General features: G+C 37.3%; 1 protein-coding gene across 4 annotated transcripts in view; it reads left to right on the forward strand.

The window, feature by feature from the left end:
* Positions 1–17,129, forward strand: part of Msra (methionine sulfoxide reductase A) — a 341,517-nt gene that overhangs the window by 29,536 nt on the left and 294,852 nt on the right. The window contains exon 1 of one of the 4 annotated variants that reach the window (XM_005373799.2): positions 16,718–16,745. The exons of the other annotated variants lie outside the window; for them this stretch is intronic. Within the exon in view, the coding sequence (XP_005373856.1) occupies positions 16,733–16,745 (13 nt within the window). The 5' untranslated portion in view covers positions 16,718–16,732. Of the gene's footprint in view, positions 1–16,717; positions 16,746–17,129 lie in introns of those variants that run through there. 4 annotated transcript variants of the gene reach the window in all.

The following is a 17,129-nucleotide window of genomic DNA, read 5'->3' on the forward strand; positions in this document are numbered from 1 at the left end:
TCAAGTGAGCCATCTGGGGCAAAAGCCATTTTTTGTAGCTTTTTCTCTCCAGCCTCCCATCGCATTGGGACCCCACAACCACTTAGTGTCCTCTCCCCAGCTGTCAGCACAGGCAGCAGGAATCTCGGTGCAGACCTCTTTGGAGCTCCACTCAGTCCTCCACCGCAGCCTGTACTGTCAGGGGAAGAATGGCTTCCAGGAGGTCTCCCTAGGTATTGCACAGGTCCTCCTGGTTTCCAGCTTCCAAACGGCTCTCGTGACCTCGGTCAACTAGACCTCTGTGTCTTTGGGCTTAGTCTGTATTCTCATGTTCTCCGAGTCCTTGTTCAGCAGCTGCTCCTCCGCTGACTCTGGACCTTTCTGGTTCTCAACGGCAGGGACAAGAGCGAACCGTTGTGTGGCATGTATTCCCAGGGGTTTCTCCATGTCAGAATGATTCATGCACATCCCCAGGCGGGCCTCCACAGCCGGTGCATGGTGGGCCAATTGTGTCATTGCTTCTCTGTGCCATGATAGTTCTCGATCGCATGGTGGTGGCTGGCTTGAGGGTCGGCATGCACCAGCGTGTGCTGCCGCATGGCTTCCTGGGTGCTGGGGGCCCACCTCCCGGGTGCCTGCGCAGCTGGGGGCCGGCCCAAAGGCCAGTGCACCTCACCGCTCGGCTTCCTGGGCAATGGGGGCCCGCCTCCTGGGCCTCAAACTTGAAATTGGAAAGTGTGAATCCCCAACCTTTATTCTTCTTTTAAAAGATCTTCTTTGGTTATTTTGGGTCCTTGCATTTCCATGTGAATTTTAGTAGCAATCTATCAATTTTTGCAAAAAGCTGAGATTTTAATAAGCATGTTGAATCTATAGATCAATTTGGAAAGTATTGCTATCTTAAAAGTACTTTAATTTTTTTATGAGTACATGTGTGCTATACATAATGTTGGTACATGTACATAACATGTCTTAATTCCTCTTTTCATTCTGTTTACCTCTCTTCCCTCATCTCTCCATCTCTTGATCCCCTTCCCCTTTGAGAACAATCTATCTCCCTACTTCTTATTCTGTATCTTTTATTTTGCTCTTTATTTACAATTTGGGCTTCTCATGTAAGAGAAACCATACAATATTTAAGCTTGTGTGTCTAATTTATTTCACTTAATTATGGTCTCGTGGTGCATCCATTTTCCTATAGATGACTCAAGTTTACCTTTTTATGGCAGATTAATTCTTTTAAAAAGTTTTTAAATATTTAAAAATTAAAAATCATACAGAATTTCAAAACATGATAGGAAATTAACAATGGTTATTATGTTGCGTACTGTGATCTTCAAAATAGTTGCTCAGATTACCAGATATAGGTATATAAGGTTGACCAAACAATGTAAACACTAACTGCTCCTTTCAATGAACTGATAGAAATTAGTAGTGAAATTATTTTCATTATCTTATATTCCTTCCTTCTTTTCTCCTTTCTTGTACCCCAGTTCTTTTCTTTTGAGCAGTTTCTCTCCCTTTCACAATATCTTTTGTACCTTTTGTATCTTATTTACTCTTTCAGTTTCTTACACTAGGGAGACAATATGATGTTGACACATGTGAGTCTAATTTGTTTCACTTATGAGTATGGTCTCTAGTTGCATCCATTTACCTATAAAAATCTCAAGTTTATAGCTGAGTAATACTCCATTGTATAAAAAGACCATATCTTTTTTATCAATTCCTTGGTTGATGGGCATTTGGGTTATTTCCAAGAATTAGTTATTACAAATTGTGCTGCTATAAACATGGTTGCATATATATCACTGTGGTATGATGTTTTAAATTCTTCTGGGAAGGTACTTACAAGGGGAATATCGGGGTCAAATGGGAACTCTAATCCTAGTTTTTTGAGGAATCTCCACGCTGATTTCCACAGTGGTTGAACAAGTCTACACTACCACCAACAGTGAAGAGGGCTTCCTTTTTCCCTATAGCCCCACCAGAATTTGTTATTGGTTGATTTTTTGATGATAGCCATTTTTTCTGGTGTGAGGTGGAATCTCAGTGTTTTAATTTTCGTTTCTCAAATACCAATGATGTTGAAGATTTTTTATATATTTATATGCCATTTGTATTCCTTCATCTAAGAAGTATGTATTCATCTCAGATGCCATTTTTGGATTGGGTCTTTGAATTTTGGTGGTCTGATTTTTTTTTTTTTTTAACTCTTTACATGTTCTAAATAGAAGTTCTTTGATGGAGGGACAGTTTGCTACAATTTTTTTTCCCAGTTTGTGAGTTTTCTTTTCACTCTGCTGGTGATTTCTTTTGATGTGAAACTCTTTTTAATAAAATGAGATCGTGGTTGTTGATTTTTTGAAGTATTTCCCATGCAGCTTGGTTTTTGCTCAAGAACTCTCTGCCTACCACTATGTCTTCAAGATTTCTAACTACTTTCTCTTCTAGTAGATTTTTTGTTTCTGTTTTAATGTTTAGATCTTTGATCCATTTTGACTTTAGTTTAGTACATGGTGATAGACATGGGCCTAGTTTTAGTCTTCAGTATGTAGAGAGCCAATTTTTCCAGCACCATTTATTAAAGAGGCTATTTTTCTTTCAGTGAACATGTTTGGCCCCTTTGTCAAAGATAAGGTGGCTGAATGTGTCTGTAGTTGTGTCTGCACTTCTAATGTGTTCCACTGATCCTCAGGTCTGTTTGTTTTTTTTGCCAATACTATGCTGATTTTATCACAGTAGCTTTGTAGTATAATTTCAAGCCAAGGGTTGTGATGATTTCTGCTTTGCTTTTCTTGCCCAGGATTACGTTTGCTAGTCTAGGTCTCTTCTGGTTCTAGATGAATTTTAGTAATGTTTTCTCTAGATCTATGAGGTATACTAATGGTATTTTGAATGGGATTGCATTACATCTTTATAACAGTTTTGGGAGTACTGCCATTTTCAGTGTTGGTTCTTCCTATCCATGAGCAAGGAATGTATTTCCATTTTCTGAAATCCTCTTTGAGCTCTTTTTTGAGAGTACTGTAATTTTAAATATACAGATCTTTTACTTCCTTTGTTAGACTGATTCCTAAGTATTTCATTTTTTTGGATGCTATTGTGAAGGGTGTGGTTTCTGTAGTTTCTCTCTCAGTGAGTTTGTTGTTTGTGTAAAGGAATACTATTGATTTTTGAGTGTTGACTTCGTATCCAGCTACCCTACTGAATTTGGTTATTAAATTCAGAAGTCTTTTGGTGGAGTTTTTAGGGTCTTCTATGTAGAGTATCATGTCATCTGTGAATAATGATTGTTTAAACCTTTTCTTTCCTATCCTTATTCCTTTTATTTCTCTCTCTTGTCTAATTGCTGTGGCTAATGTTTCCAGAACTAGGTTGAATAGGAGTGGTGATAGTGGACATCCTTGTCTTGTTCCTGATTTTAGAGTGAAAATTTTCAGTTTTTGTTCATTTAGTATGATGTTGGCTGTTTGTTTGTTATAGGTGGCTTTCATCAGGTTGAGGTAAAGACCATCTATTCCTATTTTTGTAGGATTTTTATCATGAATGAATGTCAGACTTTATCAAAGCTTTTTTTGCATCTGTTGAGATGGTCATGTGATTTTTGTCTTTGGCTCTGTTGACATCATGTATTACATTTATTGATTTGCATATATTGAATGATCTGTGCATTCCTGGGATGAATCCCACCCACTTGGTTATGGTATATAATCTTCTTGATGATTTGCTGCATTCTGTTTGCTAGTATTTTAGCATCTATGTTCATTAGGGGAATTGGCCTGTAGTTCTCTTTTTTGGTTGGGTTTTTCTCTGGTTTTGGGATCAGGGTAATAGTTGCCTCCAGGAATGAGTTAGGGAGTATTGTTTCCCTTTCAATTTCACTGAAGAGTTTGAGGAGTATTGGTGTTAAATCTTCTCTAAATTTCTTGTAGAATTCATCTGTGAATTCATCAGGACCTGGCTTTCCTTTGTTGTTAATTATGTTTTCTATTTCATTGACTGATATTGGGTTATTCATAATTTTTATATCTTCTTGATTTAGCTTTGGTAATTCATGTGTTTCTAGAATCTGTCCATTTCCTCTGTGTTTTCTATCCTATGTGAGTAAAGATTTTCAAATTAGGTATTGATGACCTTCTGAATTTCCACAGGATCTGTAGTAATTTCACCCTTTTCATTCCTTATTGCATGAATTTGAGTTTTTTTCTTTCCTTTTTTTCTGATAAGGTTGGCTAGGGCTTTATCAATTTTATTTATTCTTTCAAAGAACCAACTCCTAGATTCATTGATTCTTTGTATTGTTTTTTTCATCTCTGTTGTGTTAATTTCTTCTCTGATCTTTATGATTTCCTCCCTTCTTTGTGCTTGACTTGCTCTTCTTTTTAAAAAGCTTGAGGTGCAGCCTTATTTGTGCTCATTTTGTTTTTCTGATGTGAGAACTCACCACTATATATTTCCTTCTGAGGATTGCTTTCATTGTGTACCACAAGTTCCGGTAAGTTGTATCTTTATTTTCATTTGGTTGTAGATATTATTTAATTTCTTCTTTGATTTCATATGTGACCCATTGGTTGTTCAGGAGGGTGCTGTTTAATTTCCATGTGTTTAAGGATTTTTTGCATTTTCATTTGTCAGTAATTTCCAATTTCACTGCACTATGGTCAGATAATAGGTATGGGATAATTTCATTTCCTTTGTATTTATTTAAGCATGTTTTATGGGCTAATGTATGACATATTTTAGAGAATGTCCTATGTGCAGCTGAGAAACATGTGTATTCTGATGCTGTTGGGTGGAACACTCTGTAAACATCTCCTAAGTCCATTTGTTCACAATTTTGGTTCAGTTCTTTTATTTCTTTGTTAAGTTTTTGTCCAGTTGATCTTTTTGTGATAATGGGGTGTTAAGGTCTGCCATTACAGTTGTGTTATTGCTTATTTGATCTGTTATGTCTATTCATATTTGTCTTATATAGTTGAATGCTCTTGTATTTGGTGCATATATAGTTATGATTGTTATCTCTTCCTCTTGAGGTTTTCCCCCAGTAAGTATGTAGTGACCTTCTTTATCTCTTTTGATCATTCTTGACTTGAAGTTTACATTGTTTGCAAACAAAATACCTACCCCTGCTTTTTTCTGGGTTCCTGTCACATGGAGTATTGTTTTCCACCCTTTGACTTTAGCCTATGAATTTCCTTTTGAGTTAAATGTGTTTCTTGTATACAGCATATTGTTGGATTTTGTTTCTTGATCCACTCACCAGTCTGTTTCTTTTGATTGGTGAATTGAGGCCATTTACATTTATGGTAGTAACTGATACATATTGGCTTATCTTTATCATGTTATTTTTCTGCTATTGGTTCCCTACTTTTCCACTCTGTTCAATTGCTTGCCCTGCTTGGTGGTTTCTTTCTGTTGTTTTTGGAATTGTGATCATTTTTATCTCTTTCTAGTATATCTTTCAATACACTTTGTAGGGCTGATTTGGTCATGAATTTCTTTAGTCTTTCTTTGTCATGTGTCTTGGTTATTTTTCTCTTGTTGCTGGGACAAAATACCTGCTGGGACAAAATACTCAGAATTAAGGTAGGAAAGGTTTATTTAGTTCACAGTTGGTGGAGGTTTCAGTCCATACTAAGTTGCTCCAAGGCAGAGTGGCACATGGAAGAGGGCAACTGTTCGTGGCAGTAGAAGATAGCAAAAGCAACAAGAGCAAAAGGGGGAAGCAGCAGAGAGCAAGCCTCTTTCCCCACCTTATATTGTATGCAGGCTACCCACCTTAGGGCGGGGTAGCACTCACACCCATAATTCCCAGCATTAGAACATGAATCAGTCATAACTCTGGAAGCCCACCTACAACTGCAAAAGGCTTTGGGGGACAGCTAGACACAAACCATAACATCCTGCCCCTGCCTGCCCTAAAGACTCATGCACATCCCTTTATACAAAAGGCGTATTAGTCCATCTCTAGGAGTTGCCAAAGTCTGAACAATTTCAGCATTGCTGAAAAGTCCATTTCCCAAATCTCCTCTGAGATCTAAGGCAAACTCTTAGCTATGAGCCTTTGTATGAATGAAAAAAAATTAAACACTTCCAACATTTAATGGCACAAGATAAACACTGTCATTCCAAAAGGTGCAAATGACGATACAAAATAGTCAGATCAAAGCAAGTGCAAAATCCAGCAGGGCAAACTTTAAGTCCTGTAGTTTCATGTGGAACATCTGAAGTGATCTGTGTTAAGCTTTGAGCTCCAAAAGGCTTGTGTGACTCCACCCATAAGGCACTTGCAGTGGTTGTAGCTCCCATGGCTTCTCTCTTGGGCCCACTCTGCTCCCTCCTTGCAGTTTTCCTCAGGCAATCCATGAGCTTGGCTTCTCCAAACTTCTGGGGTCTCCACTACAGCTTTGGCTTTACCCTCACAGCTTCACACATTACCCTCTTAGGGGCACACTGCCTGGCCTTCCTGGGCCTTCTTCTGAAATCTGGGTACAAGCCTTTTTAACCTCAGACCTCTTGCATTCTGTATGCACCTAATCAAGTGCCATGTGGATGGTACCAAGGTCTGCTGGCAGCTGGAGCAGTAGCCAGGCTTTCCTCTCTCTTGGCTATAGGGGTCAAATGCCTGGATCACTAAGTGCTCTGAACCTGATTCTGAGGTAGAAATTTTCTATGCTGTCACCATTCTGGAACCTGGTGCAGCTGCCACCACCATTCTGGAACATGGTGCTCTGTGTCTTTCTCCTCAAAGTAAAGGCTTTCACTTTTGCAGTTTTGTGACCGCAGAGGGTAGAGACTTACTGCTTCTTGTGATGCCCTCAGGCCATCTTTTGTATTCTCCTGTTCCTTCTCAGCAATCAAGATCTCCTCTGCTCTATCTTTGTAGTCTACAGCTTTACTACAGCATCCCTTCTGGCTAAATGCACAATATTTTAAATCATTCTTCTGAGCTCTCTGCCTTAGAGTCTCAACATAGATCTGGCTAAAAGCCCCCAATGATAGTCATGTCACTGCCCCAATATTAGACTGCCTTGGAATTTCTTCTGCTGGATTGTTGAGTCTGCCGCCCTTACTCTTAGTCTTAGGCAAAGCCTCTGGACAAAAGCAAAAGACAGACAACCTTTTTGACAAGCCATAACATACATTGTCTGGAGTCCAACAGCTAATTCAGTCCTTCTTCCCAGCAGAAACCTCTCAAGCCCAGTCTTTACTGGCAAGATTTCGGTCAGCCTTCTGATCTTTGGAGCTCTGACCAGAATGTCCCATATAGAACGGCCTAATGCATTCCAGCTGTAGTCTTTCAGTTGGCATCTCCAAACTTTTCCAAACTCTTCCCACAAGCCATTTCCAAAGGCTCCTGAACCACATGGTCAGGTGCACTCACAGCAACAACCCCACTTCTCTGGTACCAATTTCCATCTTGGTTATGTTTCTCTCATCACTGGGACAACATACCTGACACCCAGGATTAGGGAAGGAAAGATTTATTTAGCTCACAATTTGTGGAGGTTTCAGTGCATACTCAGCTGGTTCCAAGGCAGAGTGGCACATGGAGGAGGGCAACAGTTCATGGCAGCAGAAGACAGCAAAAGCAGCAAGAGCAAAAGGGAGGAGCAGCAGCAAGCAAGCCTCTTTCCTTCCCTTATATTGTATGCAGGCTACCCACCCTAGGGTGGTGTAGCACTCACACACATAATTCCAGCATTAAACTGTGAATCAGTCATAAACTCCTGAAGCCCACCCCATGACTGCATAAGGTTTTGAGGGGGGGGCATCTAGACACAAACCATAACATTCTGGAAGTATCTTATTTCTCCATTAATTATGAAAGATAGTTTTGCAGGGTACATCAGTCTGGGTTGGAAGTTGTTTTCTTTCAGGACTTCAAATACTTCATGCCGAGCTCTTCTTGACTTGATGATTTCTGTTGAGAAGTCTGCTGTGATTCTGATGGGCTTTCCTTTATAGGTAATCTGTTTCTTTTCTCTAATAGCTTTTAATAATCTGTTTTGATGCTGAATTTCTGGGATTTTGATTATTATATATCTGATGTAGATTTCTTTTGGTTATGGTCAATTGGAGTTCTATATGCCTCACTTACTGTATGTCAGATTCTTTTCCCATGTTTGGGAAATTTTCTGCTATTACTGCAAATAATCTTTTTGTCATTTGTACTGATTCCTTCTTTTTACATTGACACCTATTAGTCTTATATTGTTCTTCTTTGCATCATCTTGCAACTGTTGAACTGTTATTTCCTGGTTCTTTGTTATTTTTAAGAAATCTTTCCTTTTGTGATCACTAGCTGGAATCCTGTCTTCAAGGTTTGAAAATCTATCTTCAGTTTTGTTCAAGTGGTTTTGCTAGCTTGCAATGGAATTTTTAATTTCCTGGATATCTCTTCGAATCTGTTTCATGCATTCTAATTCTTTCCTATATTGTTCATTCAAGGTTTCCATCATTTTCCTATGCTCCTGTATTTTTTTTTTTTTTAATCTATGTCTCCTTTAGCTATGCTGAGCAGTGATAGTGATAGCTATGCTTTCACTATGGTTATCATTTCCTTTTTTACCTGAGAGCTTATTTTCCCTATAGCTTCCTGGAGTTGTTTCTTTACTTCAGTTGCTATCATTTCAGAAATTTCAGGTGTGTGACTTCCAATTTCTTCTACGTTGATGTCTCCTGGACTTGTTCTGGGTGGGCTGGAGGTCTGAGATTGCACTTTTCTCCTTCATCTTGACATTTTCTATTTCAAAAAAATATTTAATTTTGTTTTCTGTGATAATCTTTGTGATTTTTGGTAGTAGGTAGCTATATCACTAGTATCGAGGCCTCTCTAGGGCAAGTCTGTTCTTCAGGGATATCTTCTGTGTGTAGACAATTCTTGGTTTGTGTCTGTCCCAAGATCTTGCCTTTCAATTAATTGAGAGTGGAATGTTGGTTTCTGTTTGGCTCTGTCCCCCGTCTTTTAGTATAGGGTATGGTGAAGTTATTACCCCAGAGCTTCCCCATATTGTTACACAAGGGAGAACAACTAATTACAACAGATGCTAGCTACAGTAATGCAATTAGCAATAATGCTAGCACCAAGTGCAATTTAAAAATTGACAAACTGTGGTAACTATTAATTTTGTACTTTAGATCATAAGAACAAAGTCTGTAGTTATATAACAGAACCAATCATAAAGTAGGAGTTTGTATGCAAAGGGTTTCCCCTGGTTCAAATGGATTCCTCTTGATGAGCAGATTGCCGTGTCCTAGGCCCTTCCCATGCTGGCTGCCTGTTCTGTGGTGTAGGGGGATTGGCCAGGCATCTGGGTTCCTCCAGATGGAGGCTCCTGCCATTATGGAGGGGGAGGGAGCAGGATCTCTCCCCTCCCTTATGGTTCAGTGTGGCTCACCAAGCCTCCCTTGATGGTGGAGGGATGGTGGGCAGAGTCTTTCTCCTCCCTCTTGGCTCTGCATCCCTTGACGTCCAAGGGGTGGATATCTCTCTTCCTGTGTGGCTCAGTGTGGCTCAGATTAATTCTTCAGTCTATGAACATGGCTTATTTTTCCCATGTACTTAGGTTTTTAAAATTTTATTTCAACAATGTTTTATATTTTTCAGTGCACAAGTATTATACTTTTTTGGTTAAATTGATTGATTGTGATTTTGGAGATCCAGTGCATGGTCTCATGCACAGTAAATGTCTTAGTTACATTCTCATCACTGAGACACAATACACAATGCTCACGGCTTAAAGAGGGAGAGTTTATTTTCACTCATTGTTTGTAGAGGTTTCATTCCATGGTTGGCAAACTCAAAGGCAGAGTGGCATGGCAGAGCAGTATCATAGAGGAGGCTTGCTCATGGCATGGCAGTCAGGCAGCAGAGAGAGAGCAAGGGAGGAGGGAAGGAGATAGGCTCTTTCAGGCCATGTCCTCAGTGACCCATCTTCTCCAACCAGGCTTTACCTCCCAGCATCATGTTCAGCTATAAACTCATACATAGACAAATCCACTGATATTCCTATGATCCAATCACCTCCCAAAAGCCCCACCTCTGAGTGCATGAGGCTTTGGAGGGACATCTCATTATAAACCATAACACTAAACATGTTCTCTACCACTGGCTATAATCTCCAATACTTCTTCACCCTTATTCTTAAGTATTGTATTGTTTTGATACTATTACAAATGTAATAGCTTTCAAATTTCATTTTCAGGTTGTCCATTGCTAGTATGTAGAAATGTAACTGATTTTTGCATATTGATTTTAAGTCTGAACTCATTTATTAGTTTTAATTGTTTTTGTTTGTGTTCTGTAAAATTGCTGCATATAAGATCATGTCATCCAGGGGCTGGGGATTTAGCTCAGCGGCACAGCACCTGCCTGGCAAGCACAATATTGTGAGTTCGATTCCCAGTACTGGAAAAAAAAAAAAAAAAAAAAAAAAAAAAAAAAAAAAGATCATGTCATCCACAAATAGGGGTCGTATTATTTCTTCTATTCCAATCTGGATACCTTTCCCCAGTTTATACTGCCTAATTGCCTGTTTAGTTCAATGTTGAGTAGAAGTGTTACCCACAATGGATGTATTTATTATGCATTTTGAATATGTACCAATAAAAACATTAAAAAATTGTGGCAAAAGCAGATACTGTTATCTTGTTTTGGGCCTTAGTGTGGAAAGCTTTTAAGTATGATGATAGCTGTTGATTTTTCATAGATGCCCCTTACCAGGTTGAGGAAGTCCCCTTCTAGTTCTAGTTTGTTGAATTTTTTTTAATAATGTAAGTGTGTTGGCTTTTGTCGAATACTTTTTCTGTTTGAGAGATGAGCATGTATTTTTTGTCCCTTATTCTATTAATATAGTCCCTTATTATATAAAAATATAATAAGGGACTATATTAATATTTATATTTATAAATATTATGTTTATATTTCACAAACCAAGAATTGTCTACACACAGAAGATATCCCTGAAGAACAGACTTGCCCTAGAGAGGCCTCGATACTAGTGATATAGCTACCTACTACCAAAAATCACAAAGATTATCACAGAAAACAAAATTAAATATTTTTTTGAAATAGAAAATGTCAAGATGAAGGAGAAAAGTGCAATCTCAGACCTCCAGCCCACCCAGAACAAGTCCAGGAGACATCAAATATAAATATTCTATTAATATTTGTCCCTTATTCTATTAATAAAACAATATGATTTTTCATAGGTGAAACTGACTGTTCCTGGGAGAAATCCCATGTTCTTATGGTTTATAATCCTTTTTATATGTTGCTGGAGTCATTATGTTAGTATTTTGTTCAAAACTCTTGTGTTTCTATTTATAAGGGACATTGGTCTATAGTGTTATTTTAAGTTTTTATTTTAGTATTCTTTCTTTCTTTCTTTTTTTCGGTCTTTTTTGAGATAGGGTCTCACTGTGCAGTTCAGCCTGGCCTTGAGCTCACTTTGTAGCCTAGGCTGGTCTCAGACTCACAACAGTCTTCCTGCCTCAGCCTCCCGAGTGCTGGGATTACAGGTGTGTGCCACTACTCCCAGCTATTCTTTCTTTTTAGATTGGCATAAAATTATATACATTAATGGTATATATGACACTTAAAAATATGCATACAGGGGCTGGGGATTTAGCTTAGTGGCACAGTGCCTGCCTGGCAAGTGCAAGGTTGTGAGTTCGACCTGGTACCGGAAAAAAACCAAAACAAACAAACAAACAAAAAAATGCATACATTATGAAATAGCTAAACTAAGCTAATTAACACGTGCAGTACCCTTCATATGTACTATTTTTTTGTGGTGAAGATACTTAAAAACTTCCCTCTTGGCTATTTTCTCTTTGATACAAGCTGGGCATGGTGGTATACACCTGTAACCCCAGCATTTAGGAGGCCAAGATAGGAGGGTCACCATGAGTTTTAGTTCAGCCTGGGTTACATAGTTCATTGGCACTGAAACCTGGCACTGAACTCACTATCCAGCCTGAACTGCATAGTGAGATTCTGTCTCACAAACACGAAAAAAAAAAAAAAAGTTTTAAAAAATATCTATGGTTAGCATGTGGTAAATAATAGAAGTCCTAAACTTCTTTCTCTTGTTGAACTTATATTTTATATCATTTGGCTAACCTCTCTTTAATCCTCCTCCATCTCCACTGCTAGCTTTGGGGTAACCATTATTCTTTGCTTCTATGTCTTTGACATATTCTATATAAAAAGTGAGTGAGTGAAGTCTGTCTTTCTGTGCCTGGATTGTTTCACTTAACACAATGTCGGATTCATTTAAGCTGTTGAAATGATGGACTTCCTTATATTTAAAAGCTAAATAGAGTGCCATTTTGCATATATATCATATTTTCTTTATCTAATTATTTGTTAATGGACCTTAGTGCTAATTCTATACTTTGGTATTATGCATAATGCTACAATGAACATATGATGGGAGGTATTGCTTTGACATACTAATATCATTTTTTTGGATATATATCCACTATTGAGATTGCTAGATTGTATGGTAGTTCTATTTTTAATTTTTTGAGAAGTCTCCATATTGTTTCACAATGGTTGTACTAATTTACATTCTCCCAACAGTGTATATGTTTACTTTTCCACATGCCTTCTTGCAATATTTGTTAACTTTTCTTTTTTTGATAATAGTCATTCTAACAGATAGGAGGTCTTTTTTTTTTTTTTTTGCGGCGGGGTCTTGTTATGTAGTTCAACCTGGCACTGAACTCACTATCTCACTAAGTAGCCCAGGTTGGCCTTGAACTTGTGATGATCCTCCTATCTTAGAGGAAGTCTGTATTGTTCTTACGATGTGTTTGTCTGATTTTCTGTTTTTCTATTCTGTATCCTATTTCTACTCTAGTCTTTGTTATTTCTTCACTGTTTGTTGTTATAGTTTGAATATTCCCACAAAACTCATGTTGAAATTTAATTCCCTTTGTGAGGTATTAAGAGGGTGGAAACTAAATCTGACTATAGTATTTAGAGGTAGAACATTGGGAGGTAATTAAGGTGAAATGAGGCCATAAGTGTGGGGCCATAATCCAAGGGGACTGTGGCTTTTTATAATGATAGAAACCTGAACTGATATGTTTTATTTTGCCATGTGATTTTTTGAGCTACCTTGAGACTCTACAGAGAGTTCTTACTAGCAAGAAGGACCTTATAAGGTGCAACCTGATGGTGAACTTACAGCCTTCACAATAGTGAGATTAAAAACCTTTATTTTTTATAAATTTCTTAGTCTGTGGTATTTAGTTATAGCCACAAATGCACTAAGACAGTGATTTAGGAATATTATATTAATTGTGACATATTTGCAACTTTTCCATTTTTTTCTGAAATGATTTGTACTTTTATCACATTGTAGTTGGAAGACATGCTTTGTATGATAGTATCCTTTTCAATTTATTACTGCTTGTTTTATGTCCTAACACAGTGTTTGCTGGAGAATATTCTCTGTGCATTTGAGCAGAGTGTGCATCTGCTGTTGTTGGGTAGAGTGTCTTATGGATGCCTGTTAGAACTAGTTAGGTTATGGTGTTGGTCAAGGTTTCTATTTCCTTGCTGACATTCTGTCTGTATCTATCTTTTAGGAAAGTAAGTGGAATATTGAAGTCTCCACTTGTTGTCATTGCATTATCTGTTTCCCTTCAGTTATTTCACTTCTTCTTTTATATGTGTTGGGGTTCTTTTGTTATATATGTTTACAAGGGTTGTGAGTTATTCATGAATTGACCCTTTTATCATTATAAAATATCCTACTTTGTCACTAGTAACAAGTTTTGTTTTATAGTCCATTTTTTCTATTATTAATACAGTATAGCCACTCCAAATCTCTTTTGTTTACTGTTTACATGACATGTATAATTCTATCCTTTTACTTTTACCCTATTTGTGTCTTTGAATCTAAAGTATTGATCATTTAAAAAACCAGCCTGCCAATTTCTGCTTTTAATTGAAGTATTTATTTAAGTTTAGTTGTAGATGAAGGAGAATTTACTCTTCTTTTTTGCTATTTTCTCTATCTCTTTATCTTTTTTGTTCTTCTATTCTCCCATTACAGTTTTCTTTGGAGTTAAATAAATCTTTTCTAGGGTAACATTTTAATTCCCTTGTCATTTCTCTTATTATGTAGTTTTTAGTTATTTTCTCCATAGTTGCTCTAAGGATCATATCTTTATTTATAATAATATAATTTATAACTATGTAATTCAGATTAATATCAATAGTATAAAAGCTGTGCTGCTATATAACTCTGTGCTTCCTTGCCCTCTTATTTTCACAAATTATGTCATTATACATTGTGTGCCCATCCACATGTATTTTATAACAATAGTGTCATGCTGTTGTATTTTAAATATGGTTAGACAAAAGAGGTACAAAGAAAAAGTACATTTATAAAATCTTTAATATTCACTTCTGTAATTACCTTTACTTGTACTCTGTATACCTTCATGTGGATTTGAGTTACTGTCTAGTGTCCTTTCATTTCAGCCTGAAGCAAAAGTTTCTTTACTACATCTATAGGGTAGATCTGCTAGTGATAAATTTTGTTATTTGTCTGGGAATATGTTAATATTTCCTACATTTTCAAAGAATTGTTTTTGCTGATATAGAATTCTTGATTGACCCTTTTGTTCTTTTTTTTTCCTTTTTAACACTTTGAATGTGTTATCCCACTGCTTTCTGGCCTCCATGGTTTCCACTGAGAAATCAGCTGTTAGTCTTACCAGGGCTCCCTTGTTCATGATGAGTCACTTCTCTCGTTGCTTTTGAAATTCTTTCCTTGTCTTTGTCTATCAAATATTTGATGATGAAGTTAAAATCTATCGAGATCCTGCTGATATCTCATTGCTCCTGTTTAAAAAGAGAGCGCAAAACAGTTTTTTTAGTGCTTTAATTCAACTTTCATGGTAGCTCTATAGCATTTCTATGAGGTATCAACTTTATGATTTAGTAGTATGTGGCTTTGTTTTTTGCTATCGTATTCCATAGGTTTTTACAACTCCAGAGTGATGTTTATGTGATCCATCCTCGTAACTCATTCACTCAATACATTTGTTGAATACTTGTATATGGAAGGCTTTATGCAAGACTGAGTTTTCTTAGACAAGTGACACATGGTCTTATCTGTGATGATAACATAGTTCGTTGGAAACTAAAAACTATTCAATTAGGATGAAAGTATATTATGACTATTAACTGAGTATTTTAGCAGCACAGAGGAGAAAGTCATTGATTTTCATATTTGGTAGATGAACAGCTGAGGACTGTATAAAATTAAACAATTTGAGACTTTGAATTTATCTAAATTAGAAAGTGACAGACCCAAGTCCTAGAACTCACAATTCTGAATTCTATGAAGCCATGGTGAACCTAGAGTATGGCTATTTCTGTTTTCAAGCATCAGAAGTAAAAATGATTTCTTAAACTAGGTAAATGTGTGAAGCGCAGACTGGTTATTTTGCTACAAAAGGTATACATGCTACAAATAAAAATAAAAGTGTTTATTTATTATGGCTTATTAAGTTATACTAGCATGAATTTAGTAAACAATAACTATGTTGAAACATGAGGTAACAAATATGAAAAGATTCTTTTACCAAATCTACCTTTTTTTTCAAATTGGCATTTCTGTTTTGAAGAGTCCTTCCCCCCTTTCATCTCCAGTAAAATTTTGGGTAGGTACAGTTTATATTACAGTTTTCTTAAAAATAAGAGTTACTGATCAGTCAGAACTGTGTTCATTCCTCATAGGATAGAGCATGGCTTATTTGGCATACAGTTTTAATTTTAATCTGCATGCCTCCTTTTCTATTATCCCATGGTTCTTTGCAGCAGGACAAGGAAAAGCAAGTCTTATAAAAAGAAATACAGTATGTGGTGCTTATTAAAGTTACATATATCTCCTCTCACAGGAGAATTCTGATTTACTGCAGGTTGTGCATATGTCGCATATGGACATTTCTAGGGAACAGATTCCTTATCGCTGAGCAGTGAATGGCTTCTAGTTCTCCATTATTACTCTGGGAACGTGCTAGTAATGATTATGAAAGGTAGGATACCATGAAATCTGTAAGGTGATTTGGCAGAAGTCGGTGCTGTTGGTGCCAGGATTTGGGTACCGTACCAGTTTCCTGTTTTCGAATGTATTAATTGATCCGCAAAGGACATCTTTTGGAGACAAGAATTCAGACAGACTGGCACAGCCTGGACCTCCGCCAAGACTGCTCGGAAGGTTGCCATACTGGGAGCAAAAGAGTGAGAGGGAGAGAAAGAGGGAGAGAGAGAGGCAGAGGGAGAGCTGAGGAAAGAAAAAAAAGGCAAGACTTGGCACAGCTCAGTCAAATCAGCTTCTTTTGTCTGCTTTCTCGGCTTGAGCTTCAGGAAAGAAAACCGTCCCGGGGTACAGAAACACTCAGAACTTTTTGGTTTTCAAACTTAGAAGGCTTTTTAAGTCTCTTGGGCTATTGGAAAGTGTTGGTACATACAATGACGTTTAGTCACCAGTATTAAGGGAAATAAAAGCCTTTTTCAAAACGAAGCTTCCACAGTGTCCATGCATTTGGGAAATACTGTATTTGATTTTTTTTTTGCATATATGATTATACCATGAGAGACAGGATTAATATAGAAGATGACAAGGCAAATTTCTAATTAGAAAGAATTTTAATTTTCTACAAAATAAAGTTTGTTCATCAATACAAACCTGCTTTCAAATCAAATCAGACATCCTTCGGAATGTGTTCAGAACGTAAGTTTTTAGACTTTATTTTTTTTTTCCCATCTACTGACATTAAGTTTTCAAGGAGACTTTCTAAGATTTTATGCAACCCAGCAAGAAGTCAGAATAAAAGTTGTTTTATCCATGTGTTTAAGAAAACGTTTTCTTAAAGCAACAGCTTTTATTTCTGTTGCTTCATGCTGTCCTAAACTACATCCCCCAGCAATTAGTGACAACACTGAAGACCAGAAAGGCAAGCTGAAGACACCAGACTTCGCTTGAAGGGCAAACAAGAAATGTGAGCTTGGTCATTATTTTTTTTGTGTGTCTTTGCTCTGAACCATTTTTGGGAGGTGGGTGGGGAGGTGGGTGGGTAGGTGTCTATGTCTAAAGATGTATGCGATTAGTGAATTC

This window comes from Chinchilla lanigera, unplaced genomic scaffold, assembly GCF_000276665.1.
Source record: "Chinchilla lanigera isolate Chin_1 unplaced genomic scaffold, ChiLan1.0 scaffold00002, whole genome shotgun sequence".
Taxonomy (NCBI): domain Eukaryota; kingdom Metazoa; phylum Chordata; class Mammalia; order Rodentia; family Chinchillidae; genus Chinchilla; species Chinchilla lanigera.